Source organism: Cucurbita pepo, chromosome 1, assembly GCF_057944985.1.
Source record: "Cucurbita pepo subsp. pepo isolate OVF chromosome 1, ASM5794498v1, whole genome shotgun sequence".
Lineage (NCBI taxonomy): Eukaryota > Viridiplantae > Streptophyta > Magnoliopsida > Cucurbitales > Cucurbitaceae > Cucurbita > Cucurbita pepo.
Window position 1 is genome coordinate 10,567,923 of NC_141798.1, and position 18,830 is coordinate 10,586,752.

The 18,830-nt window shown below is 36.7% G+C and overlaps 1 protein-coding gene across 1 annotated transcript; it reads right to left on the reverse strand.

The window, feature by feature from the left end:
• Positions 1–406: 406 nt before the first annotated feature.
• On the reverse strand, positions 407–947 carry LOC147794695 (calmodulin-like). Its single transcript, XM_087118785.1, has one exon. The coding sequence runs from the start codon at positions 892–894 to the stop codon at positions 436–438; it is 459 nt and encodes a 152-aa protein (XP_086974911.1). The 5' UTR covers positions 895–947; the 3' UTR covers positions 407–435.
• Between the last annotated feature and the right edge of the window lie 17,883 nt (positions 948–18,830).

Below are 18,830 nucleotides of genomic sequence, written 5' to 3' on the forward strand. Positions count from 1 at the left end.
CTTCCTTGCGATGGATTTCTAGAAAAGTTGAGTTTTTCAATCTCTCATATTTTCTTTACATTTTTCTAACTTTTGGTTCGTAAACTAAAAAAAAAAAAAAAAAAAAAAAAAAAAAAATTGGTTCACCAAAGCTGTAGATCTCCCTCCCTACTTTCCAAATATAATTTTCTTGTATTTTATTGAGAGATTTAAAATAACTCTCTCACGCATTCAAATGCTTAATATAAAAGTGATCGAGTCGATCATGCTAGGTACTAAAAGAACGATTAATAGAAGTATTATTTTTCAATGAAAAAAATTACACACACTTTTCTCGTGACAATTACTAAAATAAAAAGGAAAATAAATTATTTATTTCAAAAATACATTTTTTTTGGTATCATATACCACAATTACCTTTCCTACATGAAATATAAGGGTATGTAGTCTCGAAGCTCATTTCTTCTTAACAAATTTCTGGGCATAATCAATGAGTTTGTCAAGTTCAGCCTCGCTGATAAGGCCATCTTTATTTGCATCAGCATATGTCATGCCATACGAAGCTTTCTCAAATGGAATAATTGAGCCTAGAAAAGCAAAAGCTTTTGTTAGCTCCCTTAAATTGAGAAAACCATCCTTATCGCTATCATGATATCTAAAGATCTCCTTCATTTGCTCTCGACTAAATTGCAACTTAGATGTCTTTGGGTGAGCATTTGAACTAAGCTTGAGCCCAACATTCTTGTTATCTTTTAGGATTTCTGGTATCTTGCCTTGATTGTTGAGTTGAGTTGAATCTCGAGCAATGCCACTGAAAGATTTTAGTTGAACATCATCACCATTTCTTGGATACTTCTTGATCAACTCACTTGCTTCATACTTAGCCATGGAAGCTTGAAGTTTGGAGATGAACATTGTTATACCAATGCTATATTTGTTTGTATGGAAAGTTTGAAGATGAACAAACCTCAACCCCATATTTAGTCTTTTATACTCATCAAACTTTGTTTGCCTTTACCCTCTTATTCCCTTATTCCTGTTTCAGGTGCATGAAAAATACTGTTATTTTAAAATTAGAATAACCTTTTGAAAATATTGTTATTTTATTATATAGCTTTATATATAAAATTAAAAACGTGTTTCATAAAAAAAAAAAAAAAAACATATATGGATGAGATTTGAAGTAGTGATTTCAAAACTATTCTAATTTTTTTTAAAAAAATGTATATTAACAAATATTTGGTTTAGTCAAACTATAAGATTAATTTAGTTAAAAGAATATTTTTGTTGTTTTCAGTACTTTATTCTCTTTAACTTTAATGCAAAAAAACTCATATCAAACGTCACTCCAGCTTCACCCATTTTTTTTGTATAAAGAAATAAAATACTTAAAAATAATGTCTAAGCCGGATGAATTATAGAAGTTTCTTCAAAAAAATCTATATCTTTAATAAAGCTTAAGGTAGACATAAAATTCATAAAAAGTTAAAGAGTTTTTTCGAATGTTATTAGGTTAGGATTAAACTTACATTAGTGTTGAAAATAAAAATAAAAAAATTAACAGAAAATATAGACACGAGAAAGATTATTTATTAAGCCCATTTAAATAAAATAAAGTTTGGCCACGACGAAAAAGTCACTCGAATGGAAAAAAAAACAATTAATAGTCTTAGTTTTTTTTTTTTTTTTTTTTTTTTTTTTTTTTTTTTGGTTCTTAATTGTTTTGGAACTTTGCACTTATGTCTCAGTCTATGAACTTTGCACTTATAGCACAAGAATATTTCATGCAAGAGTGGCGATACTAATCGAATGAAAGGTATAAGTGAGGTCGGACATAAGATGTTATAAGATGTTACACAAGTAAATACTTAAGTGAAATAGAGAGCACATACATTTATCCAATTAAAGGTTTAGTGAACGTAAGGGTTAATAAAACTTGGGTCAAGTATGATCACATAATTTCATTCTAAATATCTAACTCAAATCGAAACAAAACTTTATAACTAGTACTTAGTTAATGCGACAAGAGAGAAAAAAAAATGGAAGCATCCAAAGAAATAATCAATGAATAAGAACATGCATATTGGGACAACTCATGCCATATCTGAATAGTAGTTCAAAAGAAGCTAGTTTAGATTTGAGTAATCAGTTACTTTTAAACTCTTTTAACTGGTATGCTGTGACACTTGAGTTCGGATAAGAATAATTTTTTTTTCTTTTGTTTTAAATTTTAACTTCCAAGATTTTATTGGAGTTTTAGAAGCCAAATTTCAATGGGTAGAAGAGAATAATTGTTGCGACCTAATTTTGGAGGCTTCAAAAACCATACAGTGATGAAAAAGATGAAAGCAAAAACAAATAAAAGAAAAAGTGAAATAAAATAAAAGATGAAAAAGTGTGTTGTTCAATATATTACAAACGGAAAAACGAGTTTGGGATAAAATCATAAATGAAATACAAAAGACTCGAAAATATAAAAACGAACTGACACTTTGTAACGGTCCGCTCTGTGACTGCACAACTCTTGAATGCTCCTCCACCTCGACTGACGATTTGAGAAAACATAAAAAAGAAAGGGGAAAAGGGTGAATAAAAAAACACACTCAGTAAGCAACCTACTTGTGGACTACCATTGCATCCATGACTAGACAGGTGACCACGAGCTTTTACTCTAGGCTTTAGGTGTATTGTTCTTGCTGTACACAATCTTAAATAGCTGCTTAACCTACGCAATAGTAACCGTTATCCGAAGATGAGGCGCTACATCCATAGACTCCGTACTAAGTAGGGACAAAAGGGTGAGTGCTAGCCTACTCGTCATCCACGGGAGATTAGCTAGCGAACCTATCCCACAAACTATGAAGTTGTCCAAGGTAGGGGGCGTTAGCCCCTAGTACATGCCAACTCAACCGGCTACTTGCATGATCAACGCCCTATCACAGGATGAATCCATCCTGCAGGGCAATCCATCAAACTGCTGAGTTACACATCCGTGACCAACCTCATATTTAGCTCAACAGTACCGTATCGAAGTGGAAAGGAAAGTGGGGGGCCTCTGACACTATACCAACTCTTATCGGCCTACTGCTACTTTTATTTTGTCTAAGGTTGTCGTGGTGGTCTTCTAGATATTTAAGTGTAATACCCAAAGAAATAGAAAAAGAAAGAAAAATAAAATAAATTAAAATAAAGTCAACAGAGGGGCAAATAGGTCATTTTGCCCCTCCAATAGGTCATTTTGCCCCTCCAACCATTATAGGGGTCCTCGAAACCCTAGCCAACACCTACAAAGAGAGAAAAAAGAGTGAGAGAAAAGTTGAGAGGAGAAAGGAGTCGTTGGAATTCTCATCGGACCACCGTGGAAGTCATCTCCAGCCACGATCTAGTAGCAAGGACTCCTTGGAAGGAAGTAGAGGATTTTGGTGATTGGAGCACGCGTCAACCAAACTCCACGTTTCGGGCACTTGAGGGATGACATCGCCCTATTGAGTGCAAACTCCACTTTTCGGGTGCTTGATGGAGGCTATTGCCCCGTTTAGTATGCAAGTCTAATTTGCATTAATTATGTATGATGATGTTAGACGATGGTTGCATGCACACTCTGTTATTTTCCATGACCCATTACTATGAGGAACCTAGGGATTTGTAGTTATGAGCTTCAAGTTACTCAGTCTAGATATAACCTCCCTTCTAGGAACCTAACAGATTACCACGATGAAGAAGTACCTTATGAGTGTTCTTAAGTTGTTAGTTGTGTGAACGGCAGCCATAGCTTCATGGGAGGACTAGGGGTTCCTGTTCTTACTGCTCTTAGCCATTTCGTATGGAAAATGTGACCCTACATCGTACAACCCATAGCTACATGGGATGGGTTGGGTCATGCATAAGGGGACTATATGGGCTCAGGAGGTACTTAGCACACCCCTAGGCTAGATACCATGTAGCCTCAGATAGCCATGCAGAGGTAGTGCCTCAAGAGAGATACTGATCATTACAGCCCGCCATAAGGAGCCCTTCAGTATCAAATGAATGGATGGAGAACCAGTGAAACTCCAATGAGCAAGCTCCAAAGAGAAAGTCTCAAGGGGCTAAGACAAGAACTAGACGTCCTAGAGCCAATTACAGACCTAGAATATTCTGTTAAGTTTAGGATGTGATGAGGGCCTACAAGTAGGTGGCTTACTGAGTATAATTTTTATCTCATCCCAATTTTCCTATTTTTGTCAGGTGTTCGCAGGCTGTCGGTCGAAGTGAAGGAGCGTTTGAGAGTTGTGCGGTCATAGAGGGGGTCGTTCCGGAGCATTAATCCCTTTTTGGCCTTTTGGAGTCTTTTGTAAATTCATTTTATATTTGTATTTTTTTAAAAAAAATTTGAATCCTCTTATGAAATATTTGAAAATTACACTTCCCCTTCTTCTATTTTAATTTTATTGGATTTTAATTTTTTTTAATCTTCTTTTCTTTTCTTTTTTGTTTGTTTTCGATTTCTTCTTTTGGGTCATGTTCGAGTTTCGAATCCTAAAAAATCGGGTCATGATAGATTAGTATTAGAGGAGTCGGGTTTTAGATTCTGTAGACTTTTTCTAGGATAGAGAGTTGTACACCTCTGTGACTCAGCTCGACGACATGCCTCACCACGACTAGGTATACAGTCTAACCCTATTTAGTAGGCTATGATATGTTGTAAGTCTATAACAACTTGATGTTTGTCTTGGGTTAAGTGGTAACAATGATTACGCCTTAGGGTGTTTAATAGTGAACATTCATTCTATATGTCCATGCTAGATTCGAGTTATTGTGAGGAGGTTGAGAGGAGTTTAGTTATAGCTTACTGGCCTTAGGGGATAGGGAGGTGACTCCGCAGAGTGCGTGACACCCCCCATATAGATGTACGTAAGACTTTCTAATGTCTAGTAAGAGATGGTATACCTAGTGGCACAGCCTCCCATGACCATAATTCTAGATGTCAAGCATGCCTCCGTTGTGATCATATTGTAGGCCTAGGCAGTATAGAGCATGCTTTAGTACAAACCACATAGTAGACCCAGACAAAGTTCTTACAGACAAGGGTGACCACTATAGGAATTATGCACCCCTCAAGCAAACCAATTTCACAAGTGAGTTTGGTTAAGTTGGAGGTCGGGAAATAAGATTCACCAACAGTGAGAGTGAAGCTATAGAGGTCATGGCTTCAAGGTCGATTGGAATCTTCACGAGCTAAGTTTTAGTTATGGTCTTCCAAAAGCATGATGTGCGCTTTATGTCACTAATGAGATATGGGGTGTATGATATTTCTATTGATGGATCACCTAATAGATAACAAGTCGCTTTGGACCTTGGTGGAGAGGACCAAGTCCAAATGCAGCACGTGGTTGTTAGGACCATAAAACGAGTTCTAATCTATCCTTTGGTTAGGACAAGCATGCTCACAAAGTAATGGACGTAGAACCGTCAAGGTAGTCCGGTGAACCTTGGGGTCGAGAACAGTAGGAAAAGAGGTCAAGCTATGGCCACACTATCGCCGTCTGGAGAGAGAAAGTCTAGATGCGTGTGTTAGTAAGAACCTACCCTCGTATAGGTCACCTCGATTACAAAGAGTAGAATTCTAGCTACACACGAGTGTGACGCCGTACTTGTGAAGCATGCTCAGACAAAGGTAGAACTCCTAGACAACGTGATGCTGAAGACCACTGAGGGTAGTAAGATGGTGACATGTAAACAAATAAGACTAACAGAGACATGATACATCTTAAAGAAGACACTGACGTAGTATCCTCAAAGTTTGAGGGAGGCTAGCTACCAAATAAGAGTTTTCAGAGAGTTCCCTAGGATACAGTACAAGAACTTGAAAGGTTCACGTGCTCGAAAAAGCCAGTGATGAGATATCATTACGAGAGGAGATGTGACTAGCTCAGTCATAATGATACTACATGAGCTAGCCTGGGTGAATGCAAAGGACTCATGCAAGGATCCCTTACTTCCAAAAGAGCCCGTACATAGCTCAAATTAGTATTAATATTCAAGCAAACTACGTGACAGAGAGTCTCGCTATGAAGAAAGACTTGTGTTAACCAAATGAGATACAATTATGAGGCCATTTTTGGTGAAGCAGTAAGGAATGTAAGGGTCTCAACAAGGTTAGAATACCTCCTATGAGGATCAAAGAGAGGGAAATGTCGAGGACTGCCTTCAAGAGTCATGAGGAAGGTGAGTTTACTGATAAACCCTTTCGGCCTAATCAATGTCTTGTGAAAGTTTAAGTTTAGACAAATCAAAGGTCCATGAGACTTTCTTGCTATCATCATTGTAGTCGCCTTTGACGATATGACAGCGAACACTTGAGGACGGTTTTGGTGGTGTTATGTACACATCAATTGTACGCGAAGTTCTTCAAGTGCAAGTTTTGGTTGTCCAAGGCAGTTATGAGGTGGCCAAGGCTGACCATAGTCACTAAGGTACGAAGTTCCTAAAAATTTTTCAAAAGTTTCGTACAAGATATTTCCAGGATCTCTGCAGCGCCTACACAGTTAACCAAGGAGGGCAAGCCCTTTGATTGGATACTAGTAGGCGAACAAAGTTTCTAGGAACTTAAGTAAAGGTTAGTGACTCCATCAATTCTAGATGAGTGAGACAACCTTGTAACGTATAGAGACGCCTCATGTAAGGGCTTAGGGTGTGTGCTTATGTAGAAGGGTAAAACAGTAGCTTACACTTCAAGGCAACTGAAGGAGCATGAACGAAATTAACCTACCCATGACCCTGAATTAGGAACAGCCGTACTTGCCACGGAGACATGACAACATTATGGCATGGAGAAAAGTGCAAGCATACATTGACTACCGGGAGAATACAGGGTCAAACATCTGGAGCTAAGACATATTGTATCATGCACACATACAAGCAAACAATCTCAATGGAGAGATAACAATAGTCCATCATTCTTTCGAACACAGCGTGAAGCATATAAAATAACATTAATCACAAAATCCATCATAGGCGCACTTTTTACATGATTCACAAAATCCATCATATACGAAATCCTCATTAATCACAAAGTCCATCCTTCTTTCGAAATACGAAAACTTCCACGCTCAATTCGCACGCGCGCACTTGACCGATCAGACGCATTCATAAGTTAACATGTAGCGCACTTCCAGAGGTCCATATATCGGGTTGGTTGGGTCAGTGGGTTAGAATCTTGTATTCGGGTTGCATGGACCTTGGGCCGGTTTGGATTGGGTCGGTCAACTAGAGACACGTGTCATGACCAAAAGTTAAACGTGTTTCGCTGTCCAACGCGCGACAGGTGTCCTCCTCTACACCGACCGCGTTCCGCCTTACGTCTTCGACGCATGTTGTCGTGTTACTCCACTTGCACTCGAATTTTCAGACTGTGATGATAAAATCCAAAGATCGTCCAAAACTAAAACTTACCAATCTCATAGTTTCTTGATGATCGTCCAAAACTAGAGCAATTTTAAGTCGACCCAATACTTTTCTAGTAGATAGAGCACCTTAAGATTGTTGGGATTTGTGCCCTAAAGCTCGTAGTTTTTTGTAATTGAACATTTTCTCATTCATGAATTAAGTAATTTGTTATTATGTGAAACATTATCCAATAATCATATAAGATCTAAGGTTATTATGGTAAACTTGAAGAGTATGTAGTTGACATATAAAAGGATAATGTTCAAGTAATAACCCAAAAAGTCTATAGTATATGGATAAGTTTAGGTGCCTTATCTTGGTAACACTATTGATACGGTCCACTTTGTAATTGTTACAAATGATTTGATCCAAATCATTCATGTGGAGACATGTGAGTGGAGGTATCCTACAATGAGTTTGTATAAGACTGAACCTCAAAATATTTAATCTCTATTTGTAAATCCGTTAATTAAGAAGATTAATATTTCACAGGATGATCATGTGCGACTCGATCTTAATCAGGAGTGAGTTATGAACTCTTGTCTATGAGGACTTGTCTTTTGATTTGGTGAGAATGACTTTTGTAGCCAATTCAATATGCCTACCATTTTGGGGACTTGACCAAATAGGGAGCTGGGAACATAACCTCACAAGATGGAATTCACTCCTTCCCGTATAGGGTAAGTAGATGAGTAATTCTCTTAAGTGTTGATTTTGAGACTTGAACAATGGGGTCCCACCCTCTCACTGGCCCAAGAGGAACTCAGTTTATGATTGGATCATAAACGAATTGTTTATTAGAGAATCAGTGGTACTTAAGGTACAAGATGTAATTACGGGGGTAAAACAGACTTTTGACCCAACTATAGTTACGAATAATTCGTGAAGGATCGACTTGTCTTTAATGATAACCCATGGACATAACTTGTGCTACAGTACATAAGAGTTCAACTATAGGTCTATAGTGGAGTGACCTATAGTTAATGAATGAAAATTAATTAATTAAAGAGTTTAGTTAATTAATTTGATGTCATTGGAGCTTATAACCTGTAGGTCCATAAGGCCTCCATGCTAGTTTGTAATAACATTGATATATTAAATATTAGAGGAGAAAAATAGATTTAATTTGAAGAGTTGAAATTAAAATATTTATGGTATTGGGTGTATATGTTTGAAAATGGAATGATATTTCCCATGTATTTTTATAGATTGTGATATTTAAAAATAGTTTAAATAAAATATTGTTTCCAAATATGTAAGATAATGGAATATATTATTTGGCAAAAATACTCTTACAAAGTCCTTATAAATAGGACTCTAGTCTTGAGTCAATAATATGGTTTTTACTGAATTCTCCTATTATTCTAAAAGGTTCCCACAAGTAAATTGCCAATTTACTGGTGTTAGAGTCATAGTGTGGAAGATTTTGTGGAAGAGCTTCGTTGTTAAAATCGAGAATCGTAATCTACGATCTCTACAAAAGTATGAGTTACTGCTTTCCTATTTATTGCTTACGTTTTAATTCCTATTAAAAATCAAACAGTTCCCAATGCTTCCGCTACGTGGATGAAGAGTTCATTCCCTTCAAAGATCATGAGATTAGAGGTTTAGACTTGTGTGCACCCAGAGTATGGACTAGTTGAGGGGTTAGTCCTAAACGTCCTAGAAACCATAGTTGAGAATTTAATTACCTAGACACCTTTGAGAACCTCGTAAACCTCCACAACATTCATGGATGACCAAGGTAGCACACCTGTCTATAAGTAGTGTGAATGGTGTCATCCATCTCTTCGCTATCCTTTTCACTCCTGAATAGGGCCACTATGGTGTAGACTGACCTTAGTAGCTTGCTAGCACACGGGGTTCGCATCCCTCAAACTTCGGCAACTTTATGGTCTTGTGAGAGGGCCGGCCAACAATCCATGGATGATATTTAGATTTATCTCACACCATACTACCCCTTTTATAAGGTAGTGCCTCAATCCAGGTCATCACTCACTCATTGCATAAACAAAGCAACCTACCTAAGTCAAGGAACAAAAAAGTAGTTCACCCAAAAGATGGGACTTTTCACTCGACAGATCTATGACGTTAGAAAAGGGTGAACCACCTTATCCAAACATAGAATGGGTTTGAGAGGAACTAGAGTATTACACAAAACTTCGAGGCACTCTAGTTGCTTAGATAATAGTAGAGATTTGACCCGAACTTCCTAGAGCTCAAAGTAAAACTTGTGGATACTTAAGATGTTTAAGATGTAATGAAAGCCTATAAGTAGGTTTCTTACTGAGTATTTTTATACTCACCCCTTTCTCATTTTTTTTAAGGTACCGGTTGAGGTGGGGAGGTGCCTGGGAGCTGCATTGTCACAGAGAGGTGTCCACCCAGAACGTTAGTTTAGATTGTATTTTTGTGGGTTTTCATTTATATTCATTTTGTATCCCCATTGGTAAATAATTTGAAAAACAATTTTTTTATATTGATTTGGTTTTGAATTTTGACATTTGTGTTGAATGACTTCAAATTGAATGAAATTTTACCCATTTTATTTTATATTTTACTTATATTTACTTTTATCTTATCTTTTAATCACGGTTTGAGATTCAAAGTCTCGTTAATCAAGTCATGACACAACTTCATCAAATATCGCTACTTCAATAAACTCTTACATGGAACATATCCCCTTACATGGTTTAAAATAGATCCATTAAAAGAAAGATACAATCCTCACATATAGATTAAGACATAGATAGAAGCCAGCCATGAGATAATATTTAAAAAATTGAAAACATGAAAAACTCAAAGTCAAAGATAAACGGTAATTCGAACATAAAAATTATTTAAAGATACAAAACTACAACTATAAAATCACATCAAAAAGGATATCTTTTTCGGTTAAGGACAAACTAAACCGGCCATAATCAACCTTGAGAGACTTAAAAGAGAACTCTCGCAGTTAAATACTTAATATAATGGTGATCGAGTCAATCATGTCAAGCACTATTAAGAGAAGTATTATTTTTTATATCAATGAAAAAAAATTACAAACAATTTTCTCATGCCAATTACTAAATAAAAGGGAAAATAAGTTCTTTATTTCAAATATACATTTTTTAATGTGATTTTCTCATGTCAAGCACTATTAAGGGGCATTTAGGTAGTTTAAATCATATTTCGCATTTCCAGGACACTCGGGACTAGCTCCTTAAGGCTAATCCAATCTCAGGGTGCAATCATGTCTTGACCTCTGATTGCCGCTCACAATCCTAAGGTGACAGTTAATTGGAAACATAAAGACCTGGTCAACTAGTAAATCGTTCTAGGTATAGCTCCCTAGTCTTAACTTGGTTCACTAATGTATGCTTTGTTAAAGAGATACTATCGGTTACCTAAAGTACGTAACAAATATTCTAAACATCAACTTTGTCATATGCGGGCGCCGAGAAGATCTACTAGAATCCTAAGGCGGCTAGGTACCTTAATGTACACTTTCAATTCTACAAAAAGCTACATAATATATTGTGCACTCATACAAATTCAACATGGAGATAATATCCATCAATCGCTCGTCTCATCCTCTTATGTAACATAGCGAAAAACATTAAAGTTAGCATGCATCATAAACTCTCATCCTAGAGGTATTTCAAATATTATAACATACATTGCATTTTCATCCAAAAAATTTTCCTTTTTAGGTCTTAAACATGCATATTCTAACCATCAAAGGTTAGATACACTCCCATGGTAGTACAGCCTAGCAATCCTACAAGTATTACTTGAGAAAAGTTTGAATAGCTACTTATATGGATGATGTGTGCCTTCCTGAACTAGTTTTTCCTTATGTTAGAATAAATTTTTTTTAAATTTTTCTAAAAGGTCCTACTTCAAGTTATAATAAGGTCAAGTTTTAAATTGATATGAAAAAGGCGTACGGAGGTCGAATGGGATGAAAACATCACCTCATGCGCCTTCACGTGCTGCCACATGTAGCTGAGATGGTTCCATATCGCAATCCACATGCAAGTACAAACGCACCTATGGGGAAGTAATTGTGCTCTTGCCATGCCACGTGTTGCTCGTTGACTTGCACTTTTGTATCGAGTCAGGTCGAGGCGTCTGCAATTGGTTCTATCACGACTCGAATTTTTAGATTTCATAAATCAAATTGAGACCAATTGACTATGCAATGAAAACATGTATGAATGAAATTAATGAAAATTACCATAAAGTTTCACGCAATTTAAAATCAACTCACATCGCATTAAAACCATTATGAAATGTTTACAAGTACATATGTATTAAGATGTTTACAAAGAAGGGGGAACAACATCGGGATAAGAATATATGATGTGACACCCTATGGAATTCAGACACAATAGATGCCTTGGGTCAACACCCCATAGCTCTCAAGCACCCTTTCACCTCGACCAACAACATCAATTACCAACAAATGTAGGAATGCGTGAGTATAAATTTATAGATAGTAAGCAACCTACTTATAGGCTCTAATCGCATCCTTTACCTAGCAGGTGACCACAAGCTTTTTTTAAGCTTTAATTGTATAACATTTGTTACTCACAAGCTTGTGTAGCTTGCTTAGCCTATGCAACAATTAATTAGTGTCCTAGGTTAAGACACTACCTCGTAGAACTCTCTCTTGTGGGGATAGTAGGGTGTGTGCTAGCCTGCTCATCCTTCATGGGAGGTTAGTAGACGAGCTCTTCTCATTGAACCATATAGTCACTTGAGGTTGAGGAGTGGCCCTCTGTGTGGATCAACTCCTATGACTACCATATGAATCCACGTCTCTCCATAGGTTGGATCTGTTGTGCATGGTAATTAAATTTAACTGTTAGGTCACACAACCCTAAGAGGCATACGCTTGGCTCGACAATACTGAAACCAGAGTGGAAAGGGAAGTGGAAGCTTCGTAGACACCGTACCAACTACTAATAACTTAGAAGGCTACCTTTGTCTTTTGGGTTGTCATAGTGGTCCGCTAAAACTCTAGGGTGGTTTGACGGCTTTGTCATGGATCACATCTCCAGGTTTCTTTATTTTGACTCCTTGAGCCTAGCTTGGTTCAAAGCACTAAAGACCAGACTCTCTTGTCGTTGCCCACAATCTTAAGGGGCTCGAACTACTAGAGCGTTTTGAACTAGGTCTTCGCCCAACTAAACTATCTCTAATGCCCTGGTCCTATCTCGTTATTGCTAACACTCTATAAGGAGAGCACACATTCAATTATTTGGAGTTAATGTACATTATTTCATGGAAATAGTCACACATTCTCAAAGGGGCAATAACATCCACCAAACACTTGGAACGCAATTCACAAAATTTTAATCCTCCTCTCTAGCATAATTATGTATTAAGCATCCCATAACAACATTGAAAGTATAGTTCTGAAATGCCTCCATCAAGTGTCTAATCACAAGCTTAACTAATCACTTTAAGCTCTAATCATTCTAAGACCATCCAAGGAATCCTATAAGTATTACTTGCCTAAAATTTGTGTGATTACTTACATGGTTATTGCATGCCTTCCCGAGTTTCCTTTTTCGCTTGTGAGAGGCTCCAAATTTCCTAAAAACTTATTAGTAGGTCTTAAATAAAATAGAATTAAGGTAAGTATCGAAATAGGGATGAAAAATAGTCAAATAGTAGTCAAAACGAACGAAAAACATGCTCCTGTGCCCCACATGCCCTCACGCGCGGTTTCTGTTGTTTCCATGCACGCAACATTGCATAGAGGCTCACGTGTGGGCAGGCAGAGTGTGGAAACATCAAGTCCCAACGAGCATGGAAATCACTACAAATTTTCTAATCGTGACACATGGCACTCACTAATAGGTGGTTCAAGTTTGGTCAATTCTTGATTGTCGGATCGAGTCACGGGTACTACATCGGGTTGTGTACAGGTTGACAAGTCATGATTTTGGGTCAGATTGAGTCAAGTCAAGGTAATGAATCTCCAATGGAAGTCCGACGCGTTTCTTCTGCGGATAGCGACATGTGTCCACACATAGACTAGATAAATTGCTCCATTCTGCTTGCGACATGTGTTGATGGCATCTTTCAATGCGCTCACCAGCGGGACAATTGACATATGTTAGTGCATCTTCTTCCTTGCGATGGATTTCTAGAAAAGTTAAGAGTTTTTCAATCTCTCATATTTTCTTTACATTTTTCTAACTTTTGGTTCGTAAACTAAAAAAAAAAAAAAAAAAATTGGTTCACCAAAGCTGTAGATCTCCCTCCCTACTTTCCAAATATAATTGAGAGATTTAAAATAACTCTCTAACACATTCAAATGCTTAATATAAAAGTGATGGAGTTGATCATGCTAGGTACTAAAAGAACGATTAAAAAAAGAATTATTATTTTTTAATGAAAAAAATTACAAACACTTTTCTCTTGACAATTACTAAAATAAAAAGGAAAATAAATTATTTATTTCAAAAATACTTTTTTTTTTTGTATCATATACTACAATTACCTTTATACATGAAATACAAGGGTATGTAGTCTAGAAGCTCATTTCTTCTTCACAAATTTCTGGGCATAATCAATGAGTTTGTCAAGTTCAACCTAGCTGATAAGGCCATCTTTATTTGCATCGGCATATGCCATGCCATACGAATCTTTCTCAAATGGCATAATTGAGCCTAGAAAAGGAAAAACTTTTGTTAGCTCCCTTAAATTTTGAAAACCATCCTTGTCGTTATCATGATATCTAAAGATCTCCTTCAGCTGCTCTCGACTAAATTGCAACTTAGATGTCTTTGAGTGAGTATTTGAACTAAGCTTGGGTCCAACATTCTTATTATCTTTTAGGATGTTTGGTACCATGCCTTGATTGTTGAGTTGAACTTAGAACAATGCCACCAAAAGCTTTTAGTTGAACATTATCACCATTTCTAGTACACTTCTTAGATCCTCTCACTTGCTTCTTGCTTCATACTTAGCCCTGGAAGCTTGAAGTTTGGGAAAAAACATTGCTATACCAATGCTATATTTGTTTGTAAGGAAAGATTGAAGATGAACAAACCTCAACCCCATATTTAGTCTTTTATACTAATCAAACTTGGTTTTCCTTTACTCTCTTATTCCCTCATTCCTGTTTCAGGGCATTGAAGACAAGGAAAAATATTAATGTTATTTTAAAATTAGAATAACCTTTTGAAAATATTGTTATTTTATAATATAGCTTTATATATAAAATTGAAAACGTGTTTCATAGAAAAAAATAAAAAATAAAATAGAAAGTTGTATTTGGATGAGATTTGAAGTAGTGATTTCCAAACTATTATAATTTAATTAAAAAAATGTAAATGAACAAATATTTGGTTTAGTCAAACTAAGATTAATTATTTAGTTAAAAGAATATTTTTATTCTTTTCTAATACTTTATTCTCTTTAACTTTAATGCAAAAAAAAAAAAAAAAAAAAAAAAAAAAAAAAAAAAAAAAAAAAAAACTCATATCAAACGTCACTTAAGCGTCACCCATTTTTTTTATAAAGAAATAAAATACTTAAAAATAATGTCTAAGACGGATGAATTACAAAAATTTTCTCAAAAAAATCTATATCTTTAATAAAGTTTAATGTAACATAAAGTTCATAAAAATTTAAATTTTTTTCACATGTTATTAGGTTAGGATTAAACATACAGTGCTGTATCTAATTGAAAATATAGACACCAGAAAGACTATTTATTAAGCTCTTTTAAATAAGATAAAGTTAGGCCATAATGAAAAAGTCAATGGAAACAAAAATAATTAATTATCTTAGTTTTAACTCAAATCCAAACAATACAACCAAACTTTATAACTAGTACTTAGTTAATGCGACTAGAGAGGAAAAAAATTTGGAAACATCGGAAGAAATAAACAATGAATAAGAACATGCATATTTGGCCCAACTCGTGCCATATCTGAATAGGAGTTCAAAAGAAGCTAGTTTAGATTTGAGTAATCCGTTCCTTTTAAACTCTTTTAACTGATATGCTGTAACACTTGAGTTCCCGTGAGAACAATTTTTTTTTTCTTTTGTTTTAAAATTTTAACTTCAAAGATTTTATTGGGATTTTATAAGTCAAACTTCATTGGGTAGAAGAGAATAATTGTTGCGACCCAATTTTCGAGGCTTCGAAAACCATACCGTGATGAAAAAGACAAAAGCTTACAAATAAAAGAAAAAGTGAAATAAAATAAAAGATGAAAATTCGATAAAGTTTAAATCAAAATAAAGACAAAATCACCAAAATTAATAGTGTTGTTCAATGTATTACAAATGGGAAAACGAGTTTGGGATATGAAATACAAAAAGACTCGAAAATATAAAAATGGACTGACACTTTGTAACAACCCGCTCTGTGACTGCACAACTCTCAAATTCTCCTCCACCTCGACTAACGGTCTGCAAAAACATAAAAAAGAAAGGGAAAAAGATTGAATAAAAAAACACATTTAGTAAGCAACCTACTTGTAGACTCTCATTGGATCCATGACTAGACAGATGACCATGAGCTTTTACTCTAGGCTTTAGGTGTATTGTTCTTGCTGTACACAATCTTGGATAGCTGCTTAACCTACGCAACAGTAACCGTTATCCGAAGATGAGGCGCTACATATACAGATTCCGTACTAAGTAGGGACAAAAGGGTGAGTGCTAGCCTACTCATCATCCACGAGAGATTAGCTAGCGAATCTATCCCACAAACCATGAAGTCGTCCAAGGTAGGGGCCCCTAGTATGTGCCAACTCAACCGGCTACTCGCATGATCAATGCCCTACCACAGGACGGATCCATCCTGTAGGGTAATCCATCAAACTATTGAGTTACACATCCTTAACCAACCTCATATCTAGCTCAGTAGTACCAGGAAAGGAAAGTGGGGGTCCTCAAACACTATACCAATTGTTATCGGCCTATAGCTACTTTTATTTTCTCTAAGGTTGTCGTGGTGGTCTTCTAGGTCTTTAGGTGTAATACCCGAAGAAATAGAAAAAGAAAGAAAAATAAAATAAAGTCAACAGAGGGGCAAATAGGTCATTTTGCTCCTCCAACCATTGTAAGGGTCCTTGAAACCCTAGCCAACACCTGCAAAGAGAGAAAAAAAGAGTGTGAGAGAAAAGTTGAGAGGAAAAGGAAGTCGTTGGAAATCTCATCGGACCACAATGGAAGTCATCTCTAACCACGATCTAGTGGCAAGGACTCCTTCTTGGAAGGAATAAGAGGATTTTGGTGATCGAAGCACGCATCAACCAAACTCCGCGTTTTGGGCACTTGAGGGATGACATCGCCCTGTTGAGTGCAAACTCCACTTTCCATGTGCTTGATGGAGGCCATCGCCCCATTGAGTATGCAAGTCTAATTTGCATGAATTATGTATTATGATGTTAGGCGATGGTTGCATGCATACTCTGTTATTTTCCATGACTCATTACTATGAGGAGCCTAGGGATTTGTAGTTAGAAGCGTCAAGTCACTTAGTCTAGATACAACCTCCCCCTAGGAACCTAACAGATTACCACGACGAAGAAGTACCTTATGAGTGTTCTTAAGCTGCTAGTTGTGTGAACGGTATCCAAAGCTTCGTGGGAGGACCAGGGGTTCCTGATCAATTTTTACTGCTTTTAGCCATTTCGCATGGAAAATGTGTTTCCACGTCATACAGTCCATTAGCTGCATGGGAACAGGTTGGGTCACGCCCCCCTAATGGGGCTATATGGACTTATGAGGTACTCAGCAGTCTAGGCTAGTACCATGTTGCCTCAGATAGCCATGTAGAGGTAGCGCTTCAAGAGAGATACCGATCATTACAGCCTGCCATAAGGAACCCTTAAGTATCAAATGAATGAATGGAGAACCAGTGAAACTCCAAGAAGCAAGCTCCAAAGAGCAAGTCCCAAGGGGCTAAGACAAGAATAGATGTCCTAGAGCCACTTACAGACCGTGAGTAAGTTTAGGATGCGATGATAGCCTACAAGTAGGTGTCTTACTGAGTATACTTTTTATACTCATCCCAGTTTCTCGGTCAAGGTAAAGGAGTGTTTGAGAGCTGTGCGGTCATAGAGGGGGTCGTTCCGGAGCATTAATTCCTTTTTGGTCTTTTGGAGTATTTTGTAAATTCCCTTGTAAATTTGAATCATGTTTTGAAATATTTGAAAATTACACTTCCCTTTCTTCTATTTTAATTTTATTAGATTTTCATATATATATATATATATATATATATATATATATATATATATTTTTTTTAATCTTTTAACTCTTCTTTTCTTTTCTTTTTGTTTGTTTTCGATTTTGTCTTTTGTGTCACGATTTGAGTTTCGAAACTTTGAAAATCGGGTTGTGATAGATTGTTATTAGAGCAGTTGGGTTTTAGATTATGTAGATTTTTCTAGGATTGAGAGTCATATACTTCTGTGACTCGGCTCGACGACACGCCTCACTACGACTAGGTATACAGTCTAACCTGTTTAGTAGGCTATGATATGTTGTAAGTCTGTAATAACTTGATGTTTGTCTTGGGTTAAGTTGTAACGATGATTACGCCTTAGGGTGTTTAATAGTAAACATTCATTCTATATGTCGATGCTAGATTCGATTATTGTGAGGAGGCCGAGAGGGGTTCAATTATAGCTTACTGGCCTTAGGGGGATAGGAAGGTGACTCTGTAGACTGCGTGACGCCCAACCCATAGAGATGTACATAAGACTTTCTAAGGTCTAGTAAGAGATGGTATACCTATGGCACAACTTCCCGTGACCATAATTCTAGATGTCAAGCATGCCTCCATTGTGACCACGTTGTAGGCCTAGACAGTATAGAGCATGCTTTAGTGCAAACCACATAGTAGGCCCAGACAAAGTTCTTACAGACAAGGGCGACCACTATATGAATTATGCACCCTTCAAGCAAACAAATTTCACAAGTGAGTTTGATTAAGTTGGAGGTCGAGAAATAAGATTCACCAACATTGAAAGTGAAGCTATAGAGGTCATGGCTTCAAGGTCGGTTGGAATCTTCACGAGCTAAGTTTCAGATATGGACTTCCAAAAGCATGATGTGCGCTTTATGCCACTAATGAGATATGGGGTGTAGGATATTCCTATTGATGGATCACCCAATAGATAATAAGTCGCTTTGGACCTTGGCGGAGAGGACAAAGTCCAAATGCAACACGTGGTTTTTAAGACCGTAAAACGAGTTATAATCTATCCTTTGGTTAGGACAAGTATGCTCACAAAGTAAAGGACGTAGAACCGTCAAGGTAGTTCGGTGAACCTCAGGATCGAGAACAGCAGGAAAAGTAGTCAAGCTATGGCTGCTATCGCCGTCTGGAGAGAGAAAGTCCAGATGCATGTTAGTAAGAACCTAACCTCGTATAGGTCACTCAGATTACGAAGAGTAGG

Coding starts and splice junctions, on each gene's coding strand:
- LOC147794695 (XM_087118785.1), bottom strand. CDS start 894: ATGTTCATCTCCAAACTTCAAGCTTCCATGGCTAAGTATGAAGCAAGT.